The sequence below is a fragment of the Abramis brama genome (genome assembly GCF_963993115.1).
Source record: "Abramis brama genome assembly, chromosome: 5".
NCBI classification, from domain to species: domain Eukaryota; kingdom Metazoa; phylum Chordata; class Actinopteri; order Cypriniformes; family Leuciscidae; genus Abramis; species Abramis brama.
The window spans coordinates 1,430,900-1,452,500 of record NC_139967.1 but is presented as its reverse complement, the minus strand read 5'-3'; the positions used below and the strand labels follow the sequence as shown (position 1 = coordinate 1,452,500).

General features: G+C 35.6%; 1 protein-coding gene across 6 annotated transcripts in view; it reads left to right on the top strand.

Moving 5' to 3' along the window:
* The first annotated feature begins 8,395 nt into the window (after window positions 1-8,395).
* Window positions 8,396-21,601, top strand: part of fubp3 (far upstream element (FUSE) binding protein 3) — a 37,354-nt gene continuing 24,148 nt past the window's right edge. For 3 of the 6 annotated variants that reach the window (XM_084113699.1, XM_084113695.1, XM_084113696.1), the window contains exons 1-6: window positions 8,422-8,576; window positions 16,299-16,407; window positions 18,167-18,203; window positions 18,281-18,330; window positions 18,687-18,758; window positions 19,843-19,900. In XM_084113699.1, the coding sequence (XP_083969825.1) occupies window positions 8,478-8,576; window positions 16,299-16,407; window positions 18,167-18,203; window positions 18,281-18,330; window positions 18,687-18,758; window positions 19,843-19,900 (425 nt within the window). In that variant the 5' untranslated portion in view covers window positions 8,422-8,477. Of the gene's footprint in view, window positions 8,577-16,298; window positions 16,408-18,166; window positions 18,204-18,280; window positions 18,331-18,686; window positions 18,759-19,842; window positions 19,901-21,601 lie in introns of all 6 variants that reach the window. The other 3 variants (XM_084113698.1, XM_084113694.1, XM_084113697.1) reach the window with 2 other exon arrangements.

Here is a 21,601-nt window from a genome sequence, read left to right as displayed (position 1 = left end):
TCAGTAGAAAAACATTGAAATAACCAATTAAACATGAAAGTATTCATACTTTTCTCCTTATATAGAACATTTTTGGCATAAAGGGTCTTTAAGATCGGACCCTAGAGTCGTCTCTGGAATGCACAGCGTGATTATATGAACTCTAATGGATGTTTCTGTGAAGCTTTCAGGCAAAAAGCGTCAGGTTGTTCCTCTTGATGTGTGCATATGTTTGAGAATGGTTTGCACAGAAAGCTTTCATGGCTCGTCCAGTTCCTCCCACACCGGTATAATCACTGGACGACGCTGAATGGAAATTGACAACAGAAGTCATTCGCTCTTAGAGCATGCTGGGAGAAGTGCACAAACAACTGCGTTTACCTGTTATTACCTCACAGCCACCGATGCCAATACAATAAACCACACACACACACACTCACACACACACACACACACACACAAAAACAGGACAGGTGGAGGAGAATAAGAGCTGGATTGGAAGAAAGAAGAAATGAGGGAGGGATGGTGTGTGTGTGTGTGTGTGAGTGTGTGTTTTGGCGAACAGCAGGGACGGGGTCAAAGCGTCCCAGAGGAAAGATAGAAACTGTGGAAAAACATCCGTAATTTTCACCGCAGGGTCTCTGTGTAATTGAGTCGCTGAGAGTGTCTAAACCGAGAGGAATCACGTAAAGTGTCCGAGGTTACGAGCGAACGGGACGCGAGAAGGAGCAGGAAACGCGGACGGCGACCGCAGTGTGTTTACCTGCTCTTAAAAGCGTCTGAAAGTTTCTTGGTCTTGGTTTTTTAAATCCGTGTTGGTGGAGAATCTGCAGATCAGGAGCACTGGAGATCTACACCTTATTTAAATCGACACTCTTAAAGCTTTTAATGTTGTGCTGTTTTTAATATGCTTTAAGGGTTTGTTCACCCATTCTAGGTGCGTCCCAAATCGCGTACTTGTGCACTATTCTACGCCATTCTGTAGTCTAAATAGTGCGAGTAGTGTGTGTGTTCACACTGAGAATACTAAAAAGAAAAAGTGCACTTTAAAGCGTTAGTTCACCTAGAAATGAAAGTTCTGTCAGTAATTACTCTCCCTCATGTTGTTCAACCCCGTCAGACTCTCGTTCATCTTCAGAACACAAATGAAGATATTGTTGAGTAAATCTGAGAGCTGTCTCACTCCTCCATAGGCTTCTCTGTTATTGAAACTTGCCGGTCCAGAAAGTTAGTAAAGACAATGTTTAAAATAGTCCAGTGACTACAGCGGCTCAACCTTAAGTTCATCAAGCGACGAGAATACTTTCTGTGCACAAAAACAAACAAAACTAACGACTTTATTCAACTCTTCATGTTCTTCTGTGTGTCTCTGAGTGAGTTCAGGTAGTGTAACAGCGCAGCGCTTCTGGGTCGTACGTCAGAACGGAGGCTCACTATTGGCCAGCATCACACACATGACCAGCGTCGGCCAATAGTGAGCCTCCGTTCTGACGTACGACCCAGAAGAACTTAAGGTTGAGCCGCTGTAGACACTGGACTATTTTAAAAATTGTCTTTACTAACTTTCTGGACCGGCAAGTTTCAATAACAGAGAAGCCTATGGAGGAGTGAGACAGCTCTCAGATTTAATCAGAAATATCTTCATTTGTGTCTGAAGATGAACGAGAGTCTGACGGGGTTGAACTACATGAGGGAGAGTAATCACTGACAGAACTTTCATTTCTGGGTGAACTAACGCTTTAAGTTCCCGGATGATGCACTTATTTAACCGAAAAAACAAAGTGTGGAACATTGGACACTTCATACACTCGACTGTCACCGATTTAATTACGGGCTTTCAGACTCCGATGTTGAATGACAAAATAAACTTATTGGGCCCTATTTTAACGATCTGAAACGCAAGTATCAAGCGTGAAACGCAAGTAACTTTGTGGGCGGATCTCGACGCAAATCTAAAATGTGTTGGTCTGAAGTCGCTTCATTACTCATAGGTGTGGTTTGGGCGTAACGTGAAATAAACCAATCAGAGCGTCATCTCACATTCCCTTTAAGAGCAGGCGCGCTTGTTCCATGGCGGATTGCTATTATAACGGCGGATTTGCAGGAGCGGTTCACAGCCGAGGAGACCGGCGTTCTCGTCAGGGCCGTAAAACACAGAGAAGTGACATTGGGGATGGAGAAACACACCCAGATTAGCTTCGGTTAAACAGGCGTATGATAATTTGGGTAAATGTGTAAACTAGACTTTTTCACATCTTCATGGACACCACAATGATTTCCCTCACGTGAAATATTGTTCCTTGTAATAATGTATGGTTTTCTAAAAATGAAAACTGCTGCATCTGTGTAGATGAGAGAAGCAAAGTGTGTGTGCGTTGTGCTCACGCTACATTGATTATGGCCAAGCATGCGCCCTTAAAATAGCATCTGAATAACATGCGCAACGCGCCACTGACTTTAGACGAGGTTTCTCCTAGAGGTCTGCACGGGCTTTAAACTGAAGCCCGAACCCGGCCCGTACCCGCGATCATTTAACCCGACCCGACCCGACAATTACATTTACATGTTAAGCCCGAACCCGAGGTCCACTCTATTTCTCACAGCAAATAAATACCATTTTTTGAGAGAGAGAGCCTGTGTGTCTGTGGTCTGTGTAGCCTATGCACACATTGCACATCGAGAAGAAAGTGAAAACATTGCAAAGCGAGAAGAAACCGCTCTGGATGAAATGTGAATTTTAAAACAAATTAAATGAACAACAGCAATAACTTAAATAAAAGTGCTTTTAAAAAAAACATTTCGTTTGTATATATATATACAGACGAAATGTTTTTTTTATAAAAGATAAAAGTGATATAAAATATTTTATTTAAAAAAAAAAAAAAAGTGTCGGCGCCAATAGCCCCATGGTTAACGCGCCGACATATAGCGCAACTGCGCCTCCGGCGACCCGAGTTCGATTCCCAGCTCGAGGTCCTTTTGCCGATCCCCTTCCCCTCTCTCTCCACCCCATGCTTTCCTGTCAAAATCTCTACTGTCCTATCAAATAAAGGCACAAAAAAGACCAAAAACATAACTTGAAAAAAATATATATAAAAAAAAAAAAGTGCTTTTAAAAAAAACATTTCGTTTGTATATATATATATATACAAACGAAATGTTTTTTTTAAGCACTTTTATTTAAAATATTATTTTAAAATATTAGCGAGAAGAAACCGCTATGCACACATTGCACATCATGCGCACGCAACTTTCTCTCTCGCGCGTGCCGGTCACCACAACACAGCAAGCAGGCAAAGCACACGGCACGCAAACTATATATAGCCTATGTAGTTTTTCTTAGTTACAAACCGGAACCCGAGGCTGTTCAATAAACATTAACCTGAACCCGACCCGAAACCCGCACATTTTTCGGGACCCGTCGGGCTCGGGTCGGGTAGCAGACCTCTAGTTTCTCCTGGTCAGTGGCGGAATTGTTTTCTGAAACTGCAAAATAGCACCAGGGAACGTTTGCGCCGGAACACGCCTCCTCTTTTCACTGAACCGCCCCCGGGAGCGCAAGTTCATTCCCTAATTTACTGACGTGCGTCTGTGGAGGGAAAAGTCAGCTGTGCGTCGGGTAAGAAATAGGAATGATTCATGCGTCGTGTACAAAGTCATTTGCGCTGGGTGCAAGATAGGGCCCATAAAGTTCATACACTACACGGTTGAGTACATAGTGCATAAGTGCATCATTTGGGACACAGCTTCTGTCAGTAATTACTCTCCCTCGTGTCGTTCCAAACCCGCAAGACCTTCGTTCATCTTCAGAACACAAATGAAGATATTTTTGATGAAATCCGATGGCTCCATTGACAGATATTTAATGAACACCATGAAGGCCCATGTAATACATCGTTAAAACAGTCCATGTGACTACAGTGGCTCAACCTTAATTTTATGAAGCGACGAGAATACTTTTTGTGAGCAAAAAACAAAATATCGACTTTATTCAGTCATTTCTTCTCTTCTGTAAGTTTATTTTATCTTCTTTGCGGGACAGCATAATAGTTTTATTGTAGTGTGGTGGAAACTGACAGATTTCTTCACATGTCGGATCATACAGTTGTTGTGTAACTTCCATGCGAATATTACATGGATTTGTGTTTTCACCGTTATCAACATATTTCACATGAGAAACGTTGGTGAACTGTGCAGTTCTGTTCGATAATTCTGCCGTGATAATGGCCAGAATCAAACGTGTGTAGAGTTTGTAACATGAACATGTGTGTGTCTCTCCAGATCTCACGGCTGTGGATTATGACACTATGATTATGAATGCAGAAATGCAGACATGGATATTTGAGCAGCCCTTTGTGTCATACTCATAACTGCTTGCAGAAGAGCCATTACTGATGCACTTTTAGCCCTCGAGCACACACACCTGCAGATAATGTCAATGTGTGTGTGTGTGTGTGTGTGTGTGTGTGTGTTCGGCATCTGAGCACCAGATCAGGTCCTGTGCCAAACCATTAGTCCGGTCATGAGCAGAACAGCAGAGATGAAGCGCCTCGGGTGGACAGGTGGATGTAAAGCAATATCTCTATAGACCTGTTTATTCTTGAGGCGGTCAACATGATTTTGCAAACTTTTATTGCTCATATGCAGCTGGAAATTACTTGCAGTTGATTTGCAAAAATGCCTCCCTCTCTCTCTCTCTCTCTCTCTCTCTCTGAATATATATATATATACGTACTATATACGTACATACAGTAGTCAACATTTGAAGTCGATCAAAAAAGTTCAGTAAAGTTGTCCTAAGACAAGTATTGTTCAAAATTCATGTATAACTTTGATGAAAGGTTTTGATCCACTTCAGATGTTGACTACTGTATATATACACACACACACATATATATATATATATATATATATATATATATATATATATATATATATATATATATATATAGACAGAAAAGAATGACAAATCAACAACTGTATACATATGAAAAAAAATAGTAGGGGTATAACAATGTCAAAATATGAGTCAGAATTTTCGATTTTTCTTTTATGCCAAAAATCATGAGGATATTCATTAAAGATCATGTTCCATGAAGATATTTTGTACATTTCCTACTGTAAATATATCAAACACATTTTTGTGAGTGAATGCAGCACAATCGCCAACATAAATGCACAACTTTAAAGGAGATTTTCTCAATGTTTAGATTTTTTTGCACCCTCAGATTCCAGATTTACAATAGTTGTATCTCAGCCAAATATTGTCCAATCATAACAAACCACACATCAATCATATTTCTTCAGCTTTTAGATGATGTATAAACCTCAATTTTAACAAACTGACCCATGTGACTGGTTTTGTGGTCCAGGGTCATAAATATATATTGTCATTCTTTTCTGCATTTCTTCTCACATTGATTAAATTAAATTCACATTTATTTGTATAGCGCTTTGTTGTTGTTACTTTTGACTATTGATCTTGCTTTTGTTTTAAATAAACTTTTTTGACCTTTTGATAGTCGTGTGTGTAAAAGTGATTTGGTGATTACCAAGATTTATGGGTTTAATTTCCAACCCATATTACAGTAGTCAACATTTGAAGTTGACCATACAAAAAAAACCCATTTTTCCCAACCCTGCTGGGTCAAAACAACCCTGTGCTGGGTCGCCAAACTGACCACGGTTGGGTTGTTTTTAACCCATCGTTTTTTTGTGTGTGTAAAATAAGCAGTTTATGCTTAAAAGCTTGTTTCCGCCACAGAATAAAACATTTTAAAAGATAATTGCGACTTTTTATATCACAATTGCAAGTTTATGTCTCGCAATTCTGACTTTATAACTCGCAATTGCAACTTTATATCTAGTAATTCTGACTTTATTACTCGCAATTGCAACTTTATATCTCGCAATTCTGTCTTTATAACTCACAATTGCAACTTTATATCTCGTAATTCTGACTTTATAACTCGCAATTGCAACTTTATATCACATAATTCTGACTTTATTACTCACAATTGCAACTTTATAGCACGTAATTCTGACTTTATAACCGCAATTGCAACTTTATATCACATAATTCTGACTTTATTACTCGCAATTGCCACTTTATATCTAGTAATTCTGACTTTATAACTTGCAATTGCAACTTTATATCTCGCAATTCTGTCTTTATAACTCGCAATTGCAACTTTATATCTCGTAATTCTGACTTTATAACTCGCAATTGCAACTTTATATCAGATAATTCTGACTTTATAACTCGCAATTGCAACTTTATATCACATAATTCTGTCTTTATAACTCGCAATTGCAACTTTATATCTCGCAATTCTGACTTTATAACTCGCAATTGCAACTTTATATCACATAATTCTGACTTTATTACTCGCAATTGCAACTTTATAGCACGTAATTCTGACTTTATAACTCGCAATTGCAACTTTATATCTAGTAATTCTGACTTTGTAACTCGCAATTGCAACTTTATATCACATAATTCTGACTTTATTACTCACAATTGCAACTTTATAGCACGTAATTCTGACTTTATAACTCGCAATTGCAACTTTATATAACATAATTCTGACTTTATAATTCGCAATTGCAACTTTATATCTAGTAATTCTGACTTTATAACTCGCAATTGCAACTTTATATCGCATAATTCTGACTTTATTACTCACAATTGCAACTTTATAGCACGTAATTCTGACTTTATAACTCGCAATTGCAACTTTATATCACATAATTCTGACTTTATAACTCGCAATTGCAACTTTATATCTTGCAATTCTGACTTTTTTCCGCAATTGCGGCTTTATATCTGACTTTATAACACACAATTCTGAGTAAAAAGTCGCAATTACCTTTTTTTTATTTTTATTCGGTGGCGGAAACAAGCTTCCATATAAAACAAGTGACAAAAATCGTATTAAAAAAAAGAGACAAAAAGTCATCAAAGGAGTATTTCAACTTTTAAGTTATACGAAATTCAACTAAACAAAACTTGAAAAAAATGAGTTGAAATGACTTGTACAGCCAATTTGATTGTACTTAAAGAAATGTAAGGCAGCAACTGAACTTTTTGAAGTTGATTTGGGGAATATTTTACAGTGTTTGCAGCTGCAAAAATTGCACACAAAAAAATGCCTGTTAGAAAATGATAAATAGAACTAATATAACTTCCATGCAGTTTATACTTAAAAACAATCGCCTCTGGCTTAGTTGGAGACACTTAATGTTCAACAATACTAGGCCTACTGATCTGCTGTACTGACGCATCTCTGTTCTCTGTAGAACTGCTGTATAGATGAATAGAACTAATTTAATAATTGATGAACTTTCCACAGTTATTATTTCTGATCTGAGATTTCACACTTACACTCACGCCTGTCACTCATTCAGCCGACGAAACCGATTTGCATAAGCAGGTCTAAAATTGATGGCAATTTTGCAGTTGTTACGCCCACAGTTCCTGCCAGATGTTCTCAGATGTTCGCACATGTGCTGAATGAGTTCATCATAACCATAAACGTGACTCACGCCAGTGCTGGACCAAAGCAAATGTTTGCTAAAGAATTGTGAATATATGACACCTTTCCTCTTAGTTTTTCATTGATTCACCTATTAATTGATCAGTTAATAATAATTTACCCAGTAACATGAAGATTTCATGATGCGATGGAATATGCCGTTGTCATTTTTTTATTTACCTTGTATTAGTTAAAGTTAAGGTAGATCACAGTAATTCAGTTTAGTTATATACATATTAGCACTAATATGAAAATCATACTTCATAAAATTTAAATTGACTAAATGCATGTGATGTCTGGACAAGTAACAATTTTCTGAATTTGAAATATTTAAAAAATGTTTTTTATATATATACACACATATTTAAAAGTTTTATGTTATATATATATATATATAGGCTACACACACACATATATATATATACACACACAGACATTATATATGTAACATTTTTGTTATATATGCATACGTATATTAGCCTATATTTTATATATTATAAAAAAAATTGTTATATACAGTATGTGTAAAAAAAATTGTTACACACACATATATAACATATATATATATATATTTACAAATTGTTATTTTTTACATATATATACATAGGCTACAATAATTCAAAGGGCTTCACATGAAAATTATTAAAAATAGCAGTCACAAAATGTTGCACAAAATAAGAAATAAAAACTTAGTAGATTAATAAATTAATTGAAATGAAGTGAAGATGTACACTAAATAAAATACTTGCTAACGACTAAATGATCAAGTGTGATCAGGTTAAGTAACAAAAAAAGCAATAAAATGAACTCTTTCAGTGCTGTTAGAACCACGTGTGTGAAATCTCGCAGAGTCTCGTCTCCCTCTCAAGTCTCGCGTTGTTCCGTCGAGCTGTTTCCTGTTCCGGGGTCGGTCGTGTACGCCGTGTGTGTGTTTATGCACTTGTGTGTGTGAGTGTGTGTGTGATGATGATGATGGCGGAGCTGGTGCAGGGACAGGCCTCGGTGGCTCAGGCCGGGATGAAGGCTGACGGATTCACGGACCCGTTTCACCGTGCGCGACAGGTACACACGCCAGCATGTGTGTGTAGACGACCGCACGCGTCTGTGTGTGTTTGTGTGTGTTTAATGAGTGCGCGTTTGGCGTGAGTGTGTGTGTGTGTAGCCTGTTAGCTGCTAGTGCTGGATGAGCTTTTAAACTCCAGCACACACACACACACACACACTCACTCACACAGATTAAGGCCACAACTCAACAACTATAAAACACAATTTACGCGCGGAAGAATCAAACACAACTTAACGCTGCCGACATTGACAACAACTTTATTGCGATCTACTCGATCAGAAACTACAGAAACACCAGGAACAAACTGCTGCAACCTGTTGTTGTCATGCACACGTTTTACAACTTACTTCGACTCACGCGAACACACGCGCAACACACTCCGACACAACACACTCCTCGCGTTGCGCAAACCGACGGAAAGTGCGCAGTGTGAAGTTTGTTGTGCACGTTGACACTTGTGCTAAGCGCGCGCACACACACTCACTCACACACACTCGTGTAGTGAATCCACACCGATGATCATGTGCTCCGGCCAGTTTTAGGATTCAAGGAAAACTTCATCTGTCACAGTGTGTGTTGCACATCGCAAGGGTTTGTGTCCTTCAGAGCAGCGTGGCCTTGTGCTTCTGCTCACAATCATCAAAATCCTCAATTTACCTTCACATGTGGCTGTGCATGTTGTATATCTGCTCATATTAGCACTTTTAATAATCATAATCCTCATTTTACCATTCCATATTGTATTGCATGTAGTATATCTGCTCATATGAGCACATTTGATAACCATAATCTTCATTTTACCATTTCGTATAGTTTTGCATGTAGTATATCTGCTCGTATTAGCACTTTTAATAACCATATTCTTCATTTATTTTTTACATTACATATAGTTTTGCATGTAGTATATCTGCTCATATTAGCACATTTAATAATCATAATCTTCATTTTACCATTATATTTAGTTTTGCATGTAGTATATCTGCTCGTATGGACACATTTATGAATCATAATCTTCATTTTACCATTATATTTAGTATTGCATGTAGTATATCTGCTCGTATGGACACATTTATGAATCATAATCTTCATTTTACCATTTCGTATAGTTTTGCATGTAGTATATCTGCTCATATTAGCACTTTTAATAATCATATTCTTAATTTATTTTAACCATTACATATAGTTTTGCATGTAGTATATCTGCTCATATTAGCACTTTTAATAATCATAATCTTCATTTTACCATTATATTTAGTATTGCATGTAGTATATCTGCTCATATTAGCACTTTTAATAATCATATTCTTAATTTATTTTAACCATTACATATAGTTTTGCATGTAGTATATCTGCTCATATTAGCACATTTAATAATCATAATCTTCATTTTACCATTATATTTAGTTTTGCATGTAGTATATCTGCTCGTATGGACACATTTATGAATCATAATCTTCATTTTACCATTACGTATAGCATTGCATGTACTATATCTGCTCATATTAGCACATTTAATAACCATAATCTTCATTTTACCATTATATTTAGTTTTGCATGTAGTATATCTGCTCATATGGACACTTTTAATAATCATAATCTTAATTTGACTATTAGCATTGCATGTAGTATATCTGCTCATATGAGCACTGTGGTAAAGTTGGGGTAACTCTTCACAGTAGTAGTGTATCTGATTGTTCCCGTACTGTATCTGAGGATTGCTGTAGCGTGAGCGGCTGCAGCTGTCGTGACGCGCGTCAGTCAGAGAGACGCGTGAGCTGTGAACATGAGCCTCTCGGACACCAGTCACTCATGCATGTGCCGCGCCACGTTTGCATAACATGAAAAACCAGCCGTGAGCACATACGCTGCATGAATATTCCATTATTTCTGCTTATTTGTGACGTGCACGTGCACCTGAAAGCGAGTGACTGTGTTCCTGAGCCGGTTTGGAGCTGTGAGTGCAGTTCAGTGGAGTTGTCGTCTCTGAATGCTTGCATGACTTCATTGGAAAGTCTCCAGAGTGCCGGTGCTTGTGAGGCGGCGCCTGACGGATCAATACTCTGTCAAAGCCTGTCAGCTTGAGGAGAGACTGTTCACTTTAATATCTGTGTAAGTTCCGCGTTTAAAGGCCCCCTGAAATCAAAATGTACTCTCTTTAGCCATTAGCATGAATATGCTAGGCTTAAGCTGATGAATGCGCTTCCAAAACAATGACAAAATTTGCATTTAGGAGATATAAGCATTTAAAACTTTAATAGTCTCTCACTTCCGCTAAAACGGATCAGGGATTTTAATGACATCACCGCTTCTCATCACATCTTCTGTCCAATCAAATGCTCTAGAATCTGAAGCTCCGCCCCCTCTGCTATAAACGCACCGCAGGAACTGGGAATGATTTTAGTTCTAGGAACTCCTTTTAGAGGAACTCATTTACTCCTTCAGAGTCGGTCTAAACCAGCGCTATAGGAACTATCCGTGACGGTAGTGTTCGCTGATTGGCCGAACGCACGCGAAACACCAGAACCCGCCATTTAAAAAAAAGCTAAACACAGATTAAAGCCTGTATATTTACTCCAGAAACTAACTCTACGAACATGTAAAACAGTGATAGATGGAGCTCTTAATCTTTACGCTGAGGAGAAAATCCAACACGACTCTGAGGAGAACAGAGAAACATGATTATGTATTTCTGCTCAGCAACACTGGACATCACACACACGGCATACGCTAATAACTCTTCATCACTGTCTACTTTATATGTGTAACAGTTCTGTCTAATAATGTTTTAGACAGATCGTAAACTAATGAACGCGGAGAATGTGAGCACTATGAGCTCTGGCGTTCTCAGCGCCGTCAAAATAAACTAAACGCTATTGGCTATTTGAAAAGGGGGAGGAGCCACTCAATATGTCCCGCCTTCTCTTCCTGTGTCAGTGGAAATTACGTCAACGCATCAAACGAAGCTGCGCGTTCCAAGGCACTTCAGACTTAAATCTGCGTTTTTTAGTTGCCTCAGTCATAATTCACATTAAAATCAGTCGCCAGGCTTTCAGAGGCAAGCGAGGACGTCGGGACGGTCACGTTTTTAAGTTTCGTTACAAGCTGTTAGAAGTATTAATTGGTTTTTATTTTTTATATTCTTATTGGTTTCCTTTTAACAAAGTTTTATAAAAACTGTTCATTTTTTAGCAAAAGTTTTAGCAATTTAGCAATTTTTTTCTACTTCTAGTTTTTATACACTTGTTTTAGTTTACTTTAGTGGATCAAGTTTAACTAAATGAAAATGGAAATGTTAGGCAATTAGCTCAAATAAAATGTTTAAATATTTTATTTGTTGACGTTTATTTGATTTCGAGAAAAATTCGAGAGATTTTGATTTCATAGTTTTAGCAATTTAGTTTTTTTGTAATTGTCATTTTTTTTACTTTTTTTTTTATAAACTTATTTCAGTTTTAGTTTATTTTAGTGCAACTAAATGGAAAAAATGTTGGCAATTAGCTCAAATAAAATGTTTCTTAAAATATTTTCAGCCAACGTTTGTTTGATTTCGAGTAACAATTTTATTATGGTTTTCGTTTAGTCAACTACAACAACCCTGTTCCAACCTCCTTATTTCTGTCTAATAATATGTTTTAACCCTTTTCTTTTCTCATAATTGTTCTGTGATGTTTTGCTGCTTTAATCTTCAGATAGTTGATCATGTAAGAGCAGTTTTTGGCCTCCGTCCGTGTCACATGACCCTGGACACCTGTGGCCAGCCGTGAGTTTTCCTCTCGTGTGTTCAGAGCGAGCCGGACGCCCTGTGCTTTAGCTTTTATCAGCTCTGGGGGAATATAGACCTGGGCTCGCGTCCAGAATCACAGGCCCGTTTCACCGTGGAAAACACACACTGTTTACACTCGAGACCGGGTTTATCAGCGCGTCTGTAGCTCGTGGTCCTGCGACAGAAACGAGCGCTTTTGTTTAAATCGTGTTTGCGTCATTATACAGTATGAATAATTCTGAATCATGTAAAGGTAAATATCATATGTATTTTATATATATATGTACACACATACATACAGGGTTTCTGCGGGTCTTAAAAAGTCTAAATGACACAAATTAGGGTTTAAAAAGGTCTTAATTCAGAGCATAAATTCATAAAGTCATGACATTAAATGTTGCATGCATTGCAAAAGTGAACATCTTCCTTAGTATTTAATACTTAAAATCAATATACATTTGCTTGAGATGCAGATGTAAAATGAAGACAAAATTAAGTGAGCTTATAATTCCACTGGCGGATATTTGCTTGTTTTAATCATAAACTCCTTTTTTTTTTAAATAAGTTTCACAGATAACAAGAGTTTTTGCATGTTAAGGAAATGCATGTTGATTTGCAATGCAAAGAAAGACCCACATATTGAGGAAGAACGCCAGTTGTTCAAACTCTGAAGTGTTTCTAATGCATCTCAGTGTGTTTCTCCCTGGACATTTACATTTAGAGAGCATATATTGGGAACTCTTCAATGCATTCCTTAAAATGTTCTTTAAAAAAGGTCTTTAAATTACCTTCAAAAAACCTGCACACCTTAATTTACAACAAAAAATGCAATTTCTGCTTTTTGTGTGCATTGCATTTATATTTTATCGTTATACTCGTGTCTTTACGACCTGATTTATCAGCGTGTCACAACGCACTTTATCTGTAGTTTGCCCTGCGCTAGAAACGAGTGCTGGTGTGTGTTTGATTTGTGATGACGTGCATGTGAACATGTTGCATAATCAGGTCCACCCATGCCATGCAGTGACAGCTGTCGAGTTTTAAAAACCTTCACGTTTAACTCAACAATCAAACCAGGTCTGAATGTGTTGATCATCCGTGATCCAGAAGTCAAGGCTCGTTTCTCCGCCCGTGATCGCACGCGTTGTGTCGCTGACTCTGACATGGACGTATCTGCCCTGTTGTTAGGTGTTAGGCTTGTTGCATCATGGGTAATTAACGGGCTCCATTGACCTACATTGAGTTCACTCCTCGTGCGTGAACGGGCGGGTGCTCAACAAGTGGCCAGTGTTCCTCTCGACTGCTGTTTACCGACTCCTGCATTTCACTGGAGACTTTCCCTTGGGTCGCTCGTTTATCCAGGCACTCGCATAGCTGGCATTCCTTCCCAGCATTCCCTAGAAAGAGGGTTTAGCTGGAGGGAAGAGGTGGAGACCGGCCTCTCTCTCTCTCTCTACCCCACTCAAGTCTTTCTCCTCAAAATGGCCTCTTGCTTTGAGTTTAACAGTGCTTTTCTTGCATGCACCAGTCTAATGCAATGGAGTATTAACTGGTATTAACGCCCAGATTTCTCTGCTTTTTGTTCTTCATTTTCTGGATGTTTCAGTTTAGTGTAACTCTAACTCTTCAGTGCAGCAAAACACTTTAATTTCTGTCATTTTCAGCCATTTATAGCCTATAAAAACTTGCATTTCAACACTTTATTTTCTGCAGTGAATGAAATGCTTTACTAATGAAAGCCGTGCGTTATTATAACCTATCGTAAAGCGTTCATGACGTGCACTGGTCAGAAACGCTTTATGAAAGGTTATAAAGTGCATTTCATTCATAGTGTTTGAAGTACCGGTGTGATTTGTCGGATGAATGTGTATGACCTCTAGTACAAACAGTGTGTTAGATTGCGCTCGCATACAAACATCTGTAAATTGATTCATAACATTATGAAGTGTTCATGATTACTGCAACCGCAAAAAAAAAAGGCATTGCATCTATAATTTATTGGTATTCAATTAAAATTACTAACAGAATTATAGCAATGAAATATACATGCAATTCAAAAAATAATAAAAGCAAAAAAGCTATTTTTATATATATAAAATATTTTTAAAATAAAAATTATATATTTTTTATATATAAAAAATATATATATACTTTTTTTATATATAATGTTTATTTAAACTCTGAATCAACATGCACCAATGCTAAATTTTTCTAAATGTCATAATCATTTGTTAACAAACAAGTATTCATTACTTTAATGAGCTTATTATATCTGCATTAAATTACTACATTGTTTAAATACTCTGTCAAAGCCTGTCAGCTTGAGGAGAGACTGTTCACTTTAATATCTGTGTAAGTTTAAGCTGATGAATGCGCTTCCAAAACAATGACAGAATTTGCATTTAGGAGATATAAGCATTTAAAACTTAGTCTCTCACTTCCGCTAAAACGGATCAGGGATTTTAATGACATCACCGCTTCTCATCACATCTTCTGTCCAATCAAATGCTCTCTAGAATCTGAAGCTCCGCCCCCTCTGCTATAAACGCACCGCAGGAACTGGGAATGATTTTAGCTCTAGGAACTCCTTTTAGAGGAACTAATTCCTGTTTGTAATGCAGTGGTTTAAAATAAATACTGTAAAATAATGTTTATGCTGAAGCAATAATGATAAAATTACATGCTTTTGTTTAAATCGTCATGTTTGTATCATTCATTTATATATTTCAACTAAAAATTGCAATGCAAAATATATAATTATATAATATATATCTTTTTGCATTTATTTATTTTTAATTGCATTTATATTTCATTACTATACTCCTGTTGGTAATGGTGATTTTTTTAATAATATTTGTTAAGCAAGAATGATCAAATGACTTATTTTTGTTTAAATCGTCATGTTCATTTGCATCAATCATATATATTTTAAACAAAAATTGTAATGCAATATGCAAACAAACATGACGATAAAATATAAATGCAATTAAAAAAGAATGCAAAAAAAACACTTCACATCATTTCAAAGCAGCTTTACAGAAAATGCATGAGTCCATTTTACAATTTAGAGTGATCTTTTATCAGAGGAAACTAAGTTATGCATTTCAGAAATGTACATATACAAAATCACAGTTAGTGAAAAATGTATCAATTTAAACAATGTAGTAATTTAATGCAGATATAATGAGCTCATTGAAGTAATGAAAACTTGTTTAACAAATGATTAACATTTAGAAAAATGTAGCATTGGTGCATGTTGATTCAGAGTTTAAATAAACATGTATAAAAAAAGTGTATGTATATATGTATGCTCATATATTTTTATATATATAAAAAAAATATAATTTATTTTACAAATATTTTATATATATAAAAATAGCTTTTTTGCTTTTTATTTATTTTTTGAATTGCATGTATATTTCATTGCTATACTTCTGTTAGTAATTTTAATTGAATAATGTTAAATGTTTGTAATTTGCATTTATCAATCACATATATTTAAACAAATTGTAATCAATGCAAAAAAATATATAATTAACACATATAATAGCTTTTTTGCATTTATTTTTGAATAGCATATTTCCTTGCTTTCCTCCTGTTGTTAATTCAGTGACTGTAAATGAAGAACTCATGCTTTTGTTTAAATCATCATGTTTGCATTTATCAATCACATATATTTAAACAAAAATTGTAATCCAATGCACAATTTTTTTTTAATAATTAATATATAATATAGCTATTATTTATTTATTATATTATTTATTATATATTTATTTTTGAATGCCACTTATTTCATTGCTTGACTCCTGTTACAGTGACTGTAAAATAATGAAGATGTCTATAACAGATGTGTGTTTCTCTGATGTCTTCTAGATTGCTAAGATGAGTGTGTGTGTTTCTCTGATGTCTTCTAGATTGCTAAGATGAGTGTGTGTGTTTCTCTGATGTCTTCTAGATTGCTAAGATGAGTGGAGAGCAGATTCCGCATCTGAACAACTCGTCCCCAGTCGTCGATGCTTCGCTCTATGGCTACGGCGGCCAGAAACGCTCTCTGGATGAAGGAGGTAAAAAGCCTTGCAACACTTGATGAGAATACACTGATCTGAAATCTGAACGCACGAGCGGTTTCAGCCGATGTCGTGTCGGTGTTGATCGGCGGACTCTAATGGGACACATGTAGAATAACTGTGAAATCAATGCAGGACTTTATGAAGCTTTGCCCTTTGACAGTGTTTTCCCGCACGAGGCATTGATCGCTGCTTCTGTTCTTGAACTGCTTGCGAAAGAGGTACAAACAGCAAGTGTGAGGTCTTTCAGGAAGTGAAACCTGTTTCTGTGGGTTGCAGATTTGTGTCGAGCGCTGGAGGCGTTTAAAGCACAACAAACATTAAAAACAATGAGTCGACCGAACGCTGCGGCCATTGAGGCTTAAAAACTACATGAAATGTGTTTTTCATTATTCTGTTACTCAACTTTTACTTGGGTAACGCTTTATTTTACAGTGTTCTTGTTACGTTACATGTACTTACCAAAGTAATAACAGTCAATTATGCGTAATTACATGCAACTAACCCTCAACCAAACCCTATAGTATTGCTTAATATTACTCAGTACTTAAATATATAATTACACTTTAACAATGACCCCTTAAAATAAAGTAGCCCTTATATATAATGCATGGTTACACTTTATTTTAAGGTGTCATTATTAGTGTAATTATATATTTAAGTACTGAGTAATATTAAGCAACTTCATGTACTTACTATAGGGTTAGGGTAGGATTAGGATTTGGTTGAGGGTTAGTTGCATGTAATTATGCATAATTTACTGTTATTACTATGGTAAGTACATGTAACAAGGACATTGTAAAATAGTGTTACCTAATGCATTATAAAAGTGTTTTAATGCAGTAATTACGCCTTGTAATGCGCCTTATAATGCACTGAATGATCTCATGAATAATAGTAACCAGTTATACTACATTATATATAACCTTTATCTATGCACTGAACGCATCTTAACCCTCTGGCGCTGTATGGTAATTTTTGAGCGGAAAATGTTACTTTTTTAAATTTCTTTTTTACTTTTTATTTTTTACTTCATCGGAATGGTACGAAACTTGGGTTTTGCAAGGTTTTTTGCATGAAAAAAAATCATGTATATGATTCGAAAAGTTTAAATTGACCTAAAAGAATAGTCACACTTGTGCTCTTCATGGTCAATAATGAGCGCGTTGAAAATGAACTGGAAATGAGTTTCCTCTAGTGGAAGCGTTTGGTACTGCGGCCGAACACAATCTCACTCAAAGCTCATTTTATGAGATATCAAGCTCAAATTTGGAGCACAGCTTATTTTAATTTATGGGTTTGATTTTCTCACATATTAAGATTAAACATGTTTTGAAATATATATTTCATATAAAAATTGAAAATCGTGTTTTTGCGCATTTTTCATAAAAAAAACATTTTATACGTTTAAGTTATTTTCAGAAGCGTCTCACACGAGTGTGTTCCCGAACACCAGCATCCGAACGCAAGAGAACATGACGGCGTTTGTTTCGTCTGACGCTCAAATGCAACTCATGTTCTCTTGAACATATGGGATGGAAACGCTGCTTTATTCGCAAATGTTTTATGCGATATTCCAAAGTTAAATTCACAACTTTGGATGGAAACGGAGCTAATGGAAGGAATTATGCTAGTGTAGTTGATGCATTACTTGAGAAAATGTCCTTGGGTTTGGAGTCACTTTTGGCTGAGACGATATTCTGTGTATTTATCAGTAATTAATACTAAAGCACTTTTTCTTTTTTCTTCATCTAAGTGGCGAACCAACTCGGTGCAATGGTACATGGTACAAGGTGAGCGCTTTTATTCATTAAAACTGTTCTACAATAATCTTAGGTTGATATTTACAGTGTGTGTGTTGTTTGTTTAGGGCTATAATAACAGAAGACTACAAAGTGCCTGATAAGATGGTTGGATTCAGTAAGTACTGAAGATCTGAGTGCAATGTTTTTCCGATAGATAATGTTCATATTTGGGCTTTATAATCAAATGGGTTTGCAGAAATCTAATGCAGCTTCTCTATGATGAAATGTTGCCCTTTTATTTAATTGTTTGTGGATGAATCATTAAAAAAAAATACATTTGTGACAGATTTTTGTATTGACCAAGTTAATTTTTTAAAAGTAATAAATTTCAGCTGTTGTTTGTCACTTGCTTCTGTTGATGTTCTCTACATATATGTGCTTTGACCATTGAGAAACGTGTGTCCGTCGTCTTCTGTCAGAGATGTTTTAGTCCTAACAGAAGTTGAGCTCTGTGTCTTTATTGTGTGTCAGTAATCGGACGGGGCGGCGAACAGATCACAAGAATTCAGCTGGAATCAAACTGCAAGATCCAGATCGCGGCCGGTAGGCTTTAATCCAGTCCAGTTCTTCATATTCAGTGTTTTGTCTCTTTTTTATATATATATATATTTATATATATATATATATATACGCATGTTTATTTTTAATTGTGCTTTTGTCATTTTTATTATTATTGTAATATTATTTAATCTTATTTAATTTATTTATTCATTTCAGTTTTAGTTATATTTTTGGTTATGTTAATTTTAGTTACATTTTTTAGTTTTTTGGTTGTGCTTTGTCATTTTATTCTTTTTTTTATTTCAATTTTAGATTCCTTGTTTATTTTCCAGTTAATTATTTTAGTGCTTCAACTTAAACTTATTTCAGTTTATTGCCAAGGCAACATTTCCAATTTTAATTTTAGTTTAGGTTTTTCAACTAATATTTATATTTGACTTACTTCAGCTTTATTACGATTAAAACAATTTTTTTATACTTTTCGTTTTCGTTGACGAAACAATCTCTGAAGCTTTAAAGCGCTAATGCCACTTTAGTCATGTAGAGCAGAAATTGTAATGTAAAATAAACATTTGATGTTTATTGCCTATGAAGCAATTCTAATTTTAATTTAGTTTGTTTTTCAACTAATATTTATATTTTATTTTATTTTTTTAGTTTAATATTTATAATTTTGGTTATTGGCTTTTGTCATTTCATTTGTTTTTTAAACCTAAACATTCCCATTTAGGTTTAATTTATTTTAATTTCAGTTTTAGGTTTAATTTCCGGTTAATTATGTTACTAAAATTTTATGTTTTAGTTTAAGTTTTCATTTTTCACAAATTTTCATTTAGTTTAAGTTTTCAACTATTCAGCTTTATTACAATTAACAAATATTTGTATAGTTTTAGTTGACGATAATAACCGCGATCCAGAGACGAAACAATCCCTGAAGCTTTAAAGCGCTAGTGCAACTTTAGTCATGTAGAGCAGAAACTGTAATGTAAAATAAGCATTTAATGGCCACAAGAGAATCTGAGCTAAACCAGTGTGTGACCCTGGTGCCGAAGCACTGGCCAGTTTGCCCTCAGTTTGTGCCGTGATTTTAGTTTATGATTATGATTGTGTGTTTTGTCTCCCACAGACAGTGGAGGGATGATGGACAGGCCTTGCACCCTGACTGGGACCCCAGAGAGCATCGAGTAAGAGTTCACTGCCCTTACAGTCACCTTTATTTATACAGCGCTTTTTACAATACAGATTGTTTTAAAGATAACAGGAAAATAATACAACAAAGCTTACACACACTTCTGTTCAACTAGGCCTCAAACACTGCTCGATTTCCATTCACAAGTTCGATTCTGATCTCGATTTGATTCTGTTGGAAATATATCCGGTACAGTTGAGAAAGTGCAGGTTAAAATTAACAACTGATTTGTATACAAACACTTAAGTCAGTTTTTATAATAAATATTTAATGACGTAATTGTTTCTTCTCCAATTCATCATAACAAGTTCTTGAATATTAGATATATTAGGGATGCATGATATATCGGCCACAATATCGGTATCGGCCGATATATGTTAATTTTTAATGTTATCGTTATCGGCCCGATAAGAAAATTTGTTAGAAATATTAAAGCCGATAAATGTATTATTTCCTTCAGCTGAGACTCTTCAGATGCGCATGATGGTTTTGAATTGCTTGAAATATGATTGAAATCTCTTCAAAACAGGAAAATGCAGTTATACAAGTTTGTCTCATCGGCTACATAAACTTATAAAGAGAACATCATTATAATTGTGTGTTTGGGACATGGATGTTTTTGTAACTCTCAAAAATTATATAAAAATTTGGATTTAGATTTATCGGCCGATATATCGGTTATCGGCTTTTAAATATAAAGAATTATTGGTATCGGACAATTTTTCGTTGCATTCCTAAAATACATGCTTGAGTAAATCTATCATGAAAAACAGGTAAAGTTAAAAATATGAATATTCAAGTCTTATATTTATGAAAATGTGTATTATTCTAGCTAACTATAGAGTCTCGAATGGCTTTTCTGAGGTAAATGTGAGTTGATATTGTTCTCAAGCTGTTTTATTGACGTCTTTCCGCGGCTGAAACACTGATTGATTACATTAAACATTATTAATTTCAGTAAGTAACTTCTGATGTTCACTGTTTATTTGCTGCTGTAACTTGTAGTAAAGAGAAAGATATGATCGGTTCACGTGCAGCAACTACAGCGATCTGTCATTTATTGTATGATTTTCCTGATAAATCAATAGAATTTGAAAGCTGAGATGTTTTCATATCAAAAGTATCAAACGTTTCTTTTAATTATTGGATGGCAGGCGCTACAAATAATGTTTAGTCAAGTTTTCTTTGTTTTAGATGAAAATATTACATCGATGATGTTGGGATTTCGTTCATCAAAACTGAGAATCGGTTAAAATCGAGAAAGTTTAACCCTTTAGTATAAAAGCAGCACATTAAGATTCTGAAATATACAGCCAAACCAAACATTATTCAGACCCCAGATATAATTTTTGTTTTTTTTTCTACACGCACTTTGAGCTGATCATGTTTTGCTGAAGTGTGTTTTCTTTAATTGCTAATGCTCTTTTTACACACAGACTGAACACAATGAAGCATTGCTTGGTGATTGGTTGAGCTAAACTGGTATTATCTAATTGTGTAGTTAAATTTACCAGCTGACAGATATTCAACATAATTCATGTGTGAGACAGTCTAACAGAAGGACGGACAAAACCAGTCAAATATCAACTGAGTTCTGCTCATATTTTGTCACCATTTTCTAAACTATAGCGAATAAACTGTGATAATGTGAGATGTTGAAGGTGTCTGAATACATTTTGGTTTGACTGCGTTCTGC